This window comes from Malania oleifera, chromosome 2 (genome assembly GCF_029873635.1).
Source record: "Malania oleifera isolate guangnan ecotype guangnan chromosome 2, ASM2987363v1, whole genome shotgun sequence".
Lineage (NCBI taxonomy): Eukaryota > Viridiplantae > Streptophyta > Magnoliopsida > Santalales > Ximeniaceae > Malania > Malania oleifera.
The window spans coordinates 1862556-1873976 of NC_080418.1; the positions used below are offsets into that span (position 1 = coordinate 1862556).

Consider the following 11421-nt stretch of genomic DNA (forward strand, 5'->3'; position numbering starts at 1 on the left):
ATAGAGTCTCAATAATGCCTGTAGTTAATCACTTGAAAAATTAATTTTTCATTTTTAGAGATACTTTTATTTTTAAAATTTTCCGGATAACCAAAAATTAGTATTTATAAGAAGGTTTAGCGACGTAATTTACCCAATCAATTAGCATGGAACGTTGAAGACTCGCACGTAACTTCCTCAGGAGAGCGCTGCACCGTCCGATCTAAATAAAGCTGGTGTGAGATCCAGAGATCCAACAGCGCCAATTGCAAAACCCAGCTTGTCGGTCCCACCCGCCCAAAAGTCAAATCCAGTCAACATCTTTAAAAACAGAGTTTAAGCTTTCTAACGCGTCAATAAAAGCGGCCAATTACAGCATTCCTTCCTTCCTCGTCTACCCCGCGTGTACACGAGAACAGCCGTACAACGTTCAATCTCCGATCGAAACCTTAAATAGCTCATTCAAATTTCCAGTACTTCTACCGAGATAATCGCACTCCAAATTTCTCTCTCTCTCTCTCTCTCTCTCTCTCTCTCATCCTAGTTTAAATAAAACCCGCAAAGGGGAATCCTCCCTTTTGTGCGAATTTTCGAATTCGCTCCGAATTTGAGGGTCCCCAACGGAAGTTCGATCTCTGGATCATCGTCCGATGCCAGAGATCGAACATGATTCTGGGGGCAAGGGCCTCCTGCAGCCCCTTCTCCGCGACACCGTCGCCAGGCCTCGGCCGGCGAAGGATGCACTATTCGAGAAATACGAGGTGGGGAGGCTCCTCGGCTGCGGCGCCTTCGCCAAGGTCTACCACGCCCGGAATATCCACACCGGCCAGAGCGTCGCCGTGAAAGTCATCAACAAGAAGAGGATCGCCGGAAGCAGCCTCATGTCGAACATCAAGAGGGAAATTTCTATCATGAGTCGCCTCCGGCACCCCCACATCGTGAAGCTCTTCGAAGTCCTCGCCACCAAGACCAAAATCTACTTCGTCATGGAGTTCGTCAAAGGCGGCGAGCTCTTCGCGCGCGTCGCCAAAGGCCGGTTCAGCGAGGACCTCACCCGGAGGTACTTCCAGCAGCTGATCTCCGCCGTCGGGTACTGCCACTCCCGCGGCGTCTTCCACCGGGATCTGAAGCCGGAAAACCTCCTCCTCGACGAGCGCGGCGACCTCAAGGTCTCCGATTTCGGACTCAGCGCCGTCTCTGATCAGGTCCGGCAGGATGGCCTCCTCCACACGCTCTGCGGCACCCCCGCGTACGTCGCGCCGGAGATTCTCACCAAGAAGGGCTACGACGGCGCGAAGGCGGACGTGTGGTCGTGCGGCGTAATCCTCTTCGTCCTCAACGCCGGCTACCTCCCCTTCAACGATCCCAATCTCATGGTGATGTACAAGAAAATTTACAAAGGGGATTTCAAGTGCCCTAGATGGATGTCCCCTGATCTGAAGAGATTCTTGTCGCGCCTCCTCGACACAAATTCGGCGACGAGGATGACCGTCGACGAGATCCTCCGGGACCCCTGGTTCAGAAAAGGGTACAAAGAGGTGAAATTCCACGAAGAGGAGGACAAGGACGTGAAATTCCACGCGAAGGAGACGCCATTGAATGCTTTCGACATTATCTCATTCTCGTCCGGGTTGGACCTGTCCGGTTTGTTCAAAGAATCCAGCAGCTCGACCGGTGACGACGAGCGGTTCGTGTCGGCCGAACCGCCGGAGCAACTCGTCGAGAGAATCGAAGAATTGGGGAAGGCGGAGGGATTGAGGACGATGAAGAAGAAGGACTTGGGGCTGCAAATGGAGGGGCCGGATGGTAATTTCGACGTCGTGTTTGAGGTTTACCGGCTGACCGAGACCCTGGCGGTGGTGGAGGTCAGGAGGAGTGGTGGCGACGCTGGGGCCTACGATGTAACGTGGACCAATCAGCTTAGGCCGAAGCTACAACATCTGATGCATCAACGGGAAGAACAGGTTGCCGATAGCTAATCAAATTCGACCACCGCGTCCGGCCGGGAGGGAGCTGGCGAGTGAGCTTGCTTATCATTATTATTATTATTATTATTATTATTACCTCAATTCAATTTCTATTTGTGTGTACGGAATAAGGACAGAGCCAGTCCAAAATGAGTTGGGTTTTTCCTTTTTTTATTTTTCTTTTTTTGGTTAAAGTTTTTCCACCGATCCGCTCGTAATTTTTTGTTTTACAAGTATTACGGGCGGAGTCATTGGCGGCGGCGGCGGCGGTGTTGTATTTTGTACATAATATATATTTTCATTTTTGTGTATATATGCATTTGTAAAATTTCTCTTCAAGTGCAGATGAATTTGTTCACTTATAATCTTTTATTATTATTTTCTATCTTTTTTATATTGCACAACGTGCAAAAAGAAAAAATATCACTCACTCACTCTTTACTTACTATTACAACTTAGAACCTTCAATTCCCTAACTTAGGCGTCAGAGTAATCCTGAAGTACACCCCGAATCTTCCAAATTGTTCTCATTTGCTTCTTTTCAGGTGGTTGGGGTCGAAAGTCAATTTACGAAAATAGTTTGATTTTTGGCAATAATAATAATATTTAATTTTTTCTAAATTTTTAATCATATAAAAATAAATTTTTTATTTTTAAAAGAATTTAAATATATTAAAACAAAATTCATCTTCCATTGTTTTTGTTCTATGTTAAATACTATTGATAATGAAAGTTTGTTTTAATATGATTGAAAATATGAAAAAAAATAATCAAATATTAATGATGAGTAGTTCATAAATTTGGTATTTTTTTTTTCTTTCCTTAATAACCAAACATGAAAATTTGATTTGCTTGATTTTTCATTTTATTTTATCAATATTTTTCGAGTTCCAAACAGAGCATTAGGATCCCTTTGAATAAAAAATTTTACTTGGAAAAAATAAAGGAAAGGAAATATTTTAATATGACTAAAAATTAAGAAAAAAACTAAATATTAATGATCTATAAAACTAAAATTTTGTTCATAGATTTATTTATTTATTTTAATTTTTTTCCCCATACCTGAATACGAAAATGTGAATTTTAAATATTTTTGGGACACCAAACGTAGCTTTAAGGTTTTATTTGAAAATCTTGTATCTTTTTTGGATAAAGATTTCATTGGCACTATTATTGGGTAGTAATTACTGTTGATACGAAATTCACACTTGATTTATTCATTCAATATTTAATAAATAAATGATACATGAAAATAAAATATTTAATTGCACTCCCCTTTTATCAATCGGATAGTAATATTCTTATTATTTTCCCAATTAATTGTTTTAAGATTGATTTTTAAAAGAAATTAATAATCAAGAGTTTTGCCTATTTAATTGATGCAGTTGCCAAATTTTAATAATTTAGTAATGAAAATATGCTTTTTTTCAAATTAAATAAAAAAAATTATTTATTTGAATTTAACGTTAATAGTTTTTAAATAAACTTATGATTTGCACACACAAATCTCTATTAGTGTGTTTGTGTGTGTATTAAAGAAAAAAAAAAACTATTTGTACGATCGAGTTAGTTTTTCACTAGCAAATTCAATCCGTACTTTAAATTTTACCACCTCAATAATTTAAATTATTATAGTATTTTCTTTTTATGAAACTCATTTTCGGCAATAAATTAGAGAGAGGGTCTTAGAAAGATAAAAATGTGAAAGCTCGGGGAGAGTTAGAAAATGATACTTAAAATCGTTGAAACCTATAATTATTCAAATTTACCTCAAGTTATATGAAATTATCGGTACACAAAAAATAAAATAAATAATTTTTATTTTTATATTTATTTTATAATTTTTCATTTCATTTGACTACTAGCAATTTCATTCCAACATATAAAATATTACATTAATTTTACTTATATATATATATATATATATATTGTATGTGTATGTATAATTAAAGGTTGTGTAAAAATCGAGATTTAAAACCGAGCTTGAACGAACTCATCAATCAAACCACCCAAGCTCAACCCTATTGACATTGAGCTCATTTATCAATCGAACTTAAACAAGATTAAACAAGTCAAATTCAATCATATTCAAAATTTTGATCTTGACATTAACGATCTTTAAATTAAACTTGAAAATACTCATAATTTAAACAAGCAAACTAGTTAGGCCGTACTTGAGAACATGAATTTCGGACTTTGAATTTGGATGAGTTTAAAAAAAAATTAATACAATTTTATATTACAGATTATCAAAATCCAATAAGTCCAATTTTAATGTAATTTACTTCATAAAAAAATTTTAAAAAATTATGTTGAAACACGAAACCATGATACTTAATTAATTAAGGTGGTGACAAATTAATAAATTAAGCAGCGAAGCTGGGGCATGCAACACGCTAATATGAAGTTAATTAGGGAAAAGGAGACGTGAAAGTAATTGATCATCATGCATGCATGTGTAAACTAATTAAAGCCTTTGGATACCTTATAACACTGTCCAACTGGCACCATATATAAATTTTCCACCTTCATCACGCAAACGAAGATCGAATAAAAAAAATAATGCAATTATGATTGAGGTCCACACAAAATGGAATGATTTGATATAATCCTAAACTAATATGTTGCACGGCTGACATCTTCAGATCTGCAGAGAAAGTTGATTCGGAAAGAAATCAGAGTCACCAGGTTGGCTCTCTCTCTCTCTCTCGTTAGTGGAATTTGAGTTGCGTGTTGCTTTTGGGTGTAATCCAGATGTGCTCTTTTTGAAAAGCGCTAAAGAGTAGGTAATTTTAGGATGAGTGAGTTTTTGATTTTGATGGTTGTGTTTTTGTCGTTTAATCGAGAAGTGAGAGTTCAAAAGTTTTGATGAATGGAGAATGAATTTTATGATTTACTTTAAATTTTTTGTATGGATTAGATTATTTTATAGACAAATTATATGAAAAAAAAAATAAATTGATTGTATAATTTTCAATATGATTCAAATAAAAAATACTCATAATTTTTTTTAAAAAAAATTAAATTAATAAAATAATTCAAACAGTTTCTGACCATTTTTTAATTGTCATATATACTTAAATGAGTTTAAAAATATAATTTTTATTTATTATAATATGTATTTTTTTTTATTTTAATCATATTTCTTATTATTATTATTTGTTAGTCTTCCCAGCCCTGAAAGTATATAGTCTAGAGGGGCGGTGAATAGACTCTTTTCGCGGAATGCGTATTTTTTTACAAAATAAAAATTCTTAGCAAAATATAAGAAATTATATCACAATATAAGTAAATGTAAACACAAGACAAATAAAATGAAGAGAAGAGTAGAGAAAATTAACACTGGTATTTTTACATGGTTCGGCACCAAGTCTACGTCCACACCTTAGGACCAACCCAAGGATTTCACAATCCTCTAAGGAACTCCTTCATCGGCAGAGAAGCCTTATAACTTGGGAACAAATCTCTACCACGCTCACAAAGAACCTTCACTCAGGAACAAATCCCTACCCGCTCACAAAGAGCCTCTTCGGTTCACAAAGAACTTTCACCAAACGATTCACAAAGAACCTTTATAAGAAGATGATGGAAATACAATATGATGCTCCTCAAATAAGCAAATATTAAATACAAAGCAAATCTCACATTGTAAAAACCCGAACCATGATAATTGGGTTTAAATATATAAGAGAGGGACAAATTGGGAAATTAACATATTTCGTCGATGAAGCCAGAATTCGTCGACGAAGCTTTTGTTCTTCTCGACGACGAAATTCAGAGACTCATCGACGAGGAGAAGCCGAGAAGTCTTGGAAAAACCGGTGATCTCAGATTTGTCGACGAGGTCACTTATTCGTCGACGAAGGTAGTGTAAGATTCATCGACGAGGGCACCATTTCGTCGAAGAATTGGACCGGGTCAAAGGGTTATAAATAGGAATTTTCATTACTTCTTCGCTAAGTAACTTTAAAAATCTCTCTCTCTCTCTAGAACTCTCCCTGCTCTCTCTCTCTCTCTCTAGATTTCTTCGCCAATCATTGATGGAATCGAGAATCTGAAGTTACCACAAGGATCGTGGAAGGATTCTCTACAACTTTTACGGATCGGAATCTCGTTTCAGAGATTTTTGGGTTTTAGCAAAAAATCGATGTAAGGCTTGGTTTTCATTTATGATCCTATAGTTTTGTAGGGAACTGTGTTGTGAGTATATTTTGTACCGTGATTTGTAAGTTTTGAAACTCGATTCGCTGTTTAGGGGCCTTGGAGTTTGGGATTTGCTATTCGGGGAAAAGGTAAGGGGAACTATGTTTATATTGGTTATTTTCGAAATCAGACTCGGTGGAACTGTGGTTCACGGTCTTATGTGTGTTTTGGCTACTCATTTGGGGGAATCTAAAGGGGAAAACTATAGGTTTTCATTATTACAATTTTGGGAAAAAGGGAGCGACGGGCTGCATCCCTGGTTTTGTTGAAAACCGTGGGTATATGTTGATTTATACTGTGATATAGGGATGGTCGTGCCTTAACTTGCTTAAACTGTATTTGTTTGAAAAACTATGATTTAGATTACCAAATGAGTGTGGTTTGTTTGGTTATATGAGCATGCATATGTTGTATTTTTATGAAATAGGAACGGGGTTCCAAATTGTTCCAGGTTTGAAAATCCGGCTTTTACCGACGAGTGCGCAATACCACTAGATTGCCCAGCTTTTGAGCCGAAGGGTGTGCGAACACCAGATCTGCACCGGTTCAACGCTGATGCTATGACAGGTTACTAGGGGCACCGGCATTTGCCGAAGGGTGTGAAATACCACTAGAAAGTTCGAATTCGAGTCGAAGGGTGTGAAATATCACCATATCACCGGTTATTACTAAAGGGTGTGAAATACCACTAGATAGTCCGGCTTCAAGCCAAAGGGTGTCAAATATCACCAGATCACCAGTTGTTACCAAAGGGTGTGAAATACCACCAGACAGTCCGACTTCGAGCTGAAGGGTGTGACGACACCGGATTGTATTGCTTGGTTTGTGAAACTACTGGAACTGCTTTGATTGTTTTGACTATTGATCCATGCATGTTAGTGTATCATGATAACACTCAAACGTCACACACCGATATAACCTGTGTTCTTCCTCATTGAGAGGTGTCTCACCCCTGCTATACGTACATTTTTACAAGTCCTTCGAGTAACCGTAACTAGCGTCTTGGTGTAGGGAGCGTAGTGGCCGGTGTACTGCGTTTAGCGCTTGGGTAAGTGTTAGGACTGTATTTTTTATGGGTTGCCATTTTGAGATGTTTTTGGGCACCCGTTTGTACGTTTTGATAGAGTCATGTTCTGCTCTTGTATAGACTCTGGTATGGTCCTGCATATGTGTATATAGATGACCTTTTTCTGCTGCCTATATGTTTGTGATTGGATGTGTTTAGGGTGCCTGGGAATCGGGGTCGGACCCTCATCCATTGTATTGTATCTTTGGATGTTTGATCGGATACAGGGACAGGTTAGATTACATTTTCACGCTTGGGTCCCATCTCGGGGTTCAGGGCGTGACAACTTGGTATCAGAGCTAACCAGGTTACTAGATCTTGTAGACTTGGTTAGGCTTAGTTGTGAGTACATACCAAAGTATAGGATGTGCATATGGGTAGAGTTGGTTGAGGGTTGTTCGGTTACTAGACTGGGATTTGTCGATGGTATTCCGTGTTTTTCATGGGATGACGATTCCAGTAAAAATAGGGTAAATCATTGATGACTTTCATGTCGATGTGATAGGACAGACCTAGACCTGGCAGGGAGTAGTTAACACGATTAGTATAGATCATTGTGTTAACTATATCTGTTGTAGGGATACTGATAGATTCCTATTGTGTTGCAGTATGGAGCCCAAGGATAATAACCTGGGAAGTAGCTCCAAGGAGACTACGAGTGATGAGTCTCCTTCTATGCCTCGAGGTTTGACGAGGCAAGTATTGCGGGAAATTGGGCGGAGTGTGAGGAGACGTGAACGTTCTTCTGTTGCTGTGGGGTGCACCATTGAGAGGTTCACACGCATGCATCCTCCGACGTTCTCTGGAGGATTTGACCCAACGACAGCAAAGGACTGGATGGAGAAGATTGAGAGGATTCTAGAAGTCTTGCACTGCACAGATAGGCAGCGAGTCGTCTATGCTACTTTCCAGCTGTCTGGGGAGGCGAGTCGATGGTGAACTGTGGTGAGTTTGCTGGAGAAGCAAAGAGCTGGTCCTGAGGAGATGACGTGGAGCTGTTTCAAGGAGGTGTTCTTTGATAGATACTTCTCGGCTTATGTATGTGATGCGAAGGCAGATGAGTTTTCTGCGCTGACTCGGGGGAGTATGACGGTGCAGGGGTATGCGGCTCGATACATAGAGCTATCCCGCTTTGCACCATGTATGATCTCGAGCGAGTATGAAAAGACTCGGAGGTTTGAGAAGGGCTTAAGGAAGGATATCCGTAGACTAGTGGGTATGCTTCAGATCCGCGAGTTCTCGGTATTAGTGGATAAGGCCACGGTGATTGAGACTGGTATCCAAGAGGATGAGGCGGATCAGGAATCGAGGAAGAGGACAGTACCTTCTGGTTCTCAGAGAGGATCTCGTCAGGGATCATGGAAGAAGAGGAGCAAGGGCTCGAGTTACCGCCAGAATACTGAGCGCCAGGATTCTCAGGGGAGCCAGACTCGTGGGCGTTGTGCCAAATGCCACAAATGGCACGAGAGAGAGCGCCAGTCATTTGGGGGTAACTGCTATAACTGTGGCCAGTCAGGTCACATGTTTCGTGATTGTCGTGCACCGAAGCGAGATGTGCCTACAATCAGTGGGAGCTGAGGAAGCAACTAGTTACCTCGTTGAACCGTTCAGGCGAATACAGTTCTGGCCAGAGTATACTCTTTTACTCCAACGGACGCTGAGCATGCAGGTAACGTGGTGACAGGTACCTTATTATTGCTTTCAAATAAAGCTTCTATTTTTTTTTATTCAGGTGCAACCCATTCCTTTGTGTCTGTGAGTTTTGTGGGATGGTGTGAGGTTGAGACTCGAGACATGAATGAGGTGTTATCTGTTACTGCGCCATCTGAAAGTGTATCTTTCTGTAGCAAGATGTTGGTAGACTGCCCAGTAGGAATTCAAGAGAAGCTGCTACCGGCGAATCTTGTGGTGTACGACATGTCGGGGTTCGACATCATTCTAGGCATGGATTGGTTGTTCTCCAGTTATGCGGTGATCGACTGTCGTAGGAAGGTGGTAGTTTTCAGACCTCCTAGGGAGCAGAAGTACGAATTTATGGGATCGTGTATGCGTCCAGCGCCACAGATTCTGTCGGCACTACAGGCAAGGAGGCTACTCTTGGACGTATGTCAGGGGTACCTAGCTTGAATGAAGGAACTGTCGCGGGATGAGTTGAGACTCGAGGACATTCGGGTAGTCAGCGAATTCCTGGATGTGTTTCCAAATGATTTACTTGGTTTACCTCCGAATCGTGAGGTGGAGTTTGCGATAGAATTGCTGCCCGGTAAGGCATCGATCTCTAAAGCTCCGTACCAGATGGCTCCAGCAGAACTTTCGGGAGTTGAAGGAGTAGTTACAAGAATTACTAGACAGGGGATTCATTCGACCTAGTGTTTCACCCTGGGGAGCTCCTGTATTATTTGTGAAGAAGAAGGACAGGTCGATGTGGATGTGCATTGATTACCGTGCGATTAACATGGTAACTGTGAAGAATCGCTATCCTTTACCGCATATAGATGATCTCTTTGACCAGTTGCAGGGCACGCGGGTCTTTTTCGAAGATCGATTTGCGGTCAGGATATCATCAGGTGAGGGTTAGAGCGAAGGATGTAGAGAAGACTGCATTCCGGACCAGATATGGCCACTACGAGTTGTTGGTCATGCCATTTGGGTTGACTAATGCTCTGGCGGTGTTCATGGATCTGATGAACAGGGTTTTCCATGAGTACCTAGATCGATTCGTAGTGGTATTCATTAACGAAATTATGGTATACTCGAGGAGTATGGAAGAGCACGTGGAACATTTGAGGTTAGTGTTACAGATTTTGCGGGAGAAGAAGTTGTATGCTAAGTTGAAGAAGTGTGAATTTTGGTTGAGTCATATTGCATTTTTAGGCCATGTGGTTGCTGGGGATGGTATATCAGTTGATCCTAGCAAGATTGAAGTTGTGGTCGACTGGGTAAGGCCGAAGAATGTGCAGGAGGTTCGGAGTTTTTTGAGACTGGCGGGTTACTATCATTGGTTCGTAGAGTGTTTCTCTAAACTGTCTGGACCTCTGACATGATTGGCCAGGAAGGGAGTTCAATTTGAGTGGACCAGTGATTGCGAGCAGTGCTTTCGGGAGTTAAAGCACCAGTTGGTTACTGCTCCAGTATTGACCATTCCTTCGGGGGATGGTGGGTTTGTGATTTATAGCGACGTGTCTCTGAAAGGCTTGGGATGTGTGCTCATGCAGTAGGGTAAGGTAGTAGCTTATGCTTCTTAGCAACTGAAAGAGTATGAGAAGAATTACCCTACGCATGATCTGGAATTGGCTGCTGTTGTATATGCATTGAAGATCTAGCGACACTATCTGTACAGGGTGTAGTGTGAGATCTTCACTGACCATAAGAGCCTTAGATATTTCTTCATGCAAAAGGAGTTGAATATGAGACAGAGACGGTGGCTTGAGTTGATTAAGGACTACGATTGCACGATCAATTATCACTCAGGGAAGGCCAATGTGGTGGCTGACGCGTTGAGTTGGAAGTCAAGGCCTATGGCTGTATCTACGGTTGTAACTAAGTGTCACATCAGACGAGATTTGGAAAGCTACGGTATAGAGTTGGTGGTTGGTGATCACCAGGCTTATTTTGCTGGTTTGGTGGTCCAACCGACCCTGTTTGAGCGTATAAAAGCTGCACAAGCTAGTGATGCAGAGTTGGCAAAGGTCAAGGAAAAGGTACAACAGGGACTAGCTGCAAAGTTTAACATATCTGAAGGGGGTGTATTGAGGTTTGGGACCAGGCTATGTGTTCCAAACAATGATGAGATCAGAAGGACGATTCTAGAGGAAGCGCGTCGTTCTCCGTATACAATACATCCTGGTGGTACAAAGATGTATCAGGACTTGCGCGAGACCTTCTGGTGGACTGGTATGAAGAGGCAAATTGCTCAGTTCATGGAGCAGTGTATGACGTGTCAGCAGGTGAAAGCTGAATACCGGAGGCCGACGGGAAATGGGAGCATATTTCCATGGATTTTGTGACTGGTTTGCCACCAGCGCTTCACGGGCATAATGCTATTTGGGTGATCGTGGATAGATTGATGAAATCTGCTCATTTCATACCGATGAAAATGAACTATCCTTTGAGTAGGCTAGTAGAGTTGTATGTGCATGAGATTGTGAGAATGGACGGAGTACCGGTGTCCATAGTATCGGATTGAGATCTGAGGTTTACTTCTCG

At 41.0% G+C, this 11421-nt stretch overlaps 1 protein-coding gene across 1 annotated transcript; it reads left to right on the top strand.

Moving 5' to 3' along the window:
* Positions 1–309: 309 nt before the first annotated feature.
* Positions 310–2285, top strand: LOC131147754 (CBL-interacting serine/threonine-protein kinase 11). Its single transcript, XM_058097306.1, has one exon. The coding sequence runs from the start codon at positions 630–632 to the stop codon at positions 1956–1958; it is 1329 nt and encodes a 442-aa protein (XP_057953289.1). The 5' UTR covers positions 310–629; the 3' UTR covers positions 1959–2285.
* Positions 2286–11421: the final 9136 nt, after the last annotated feature.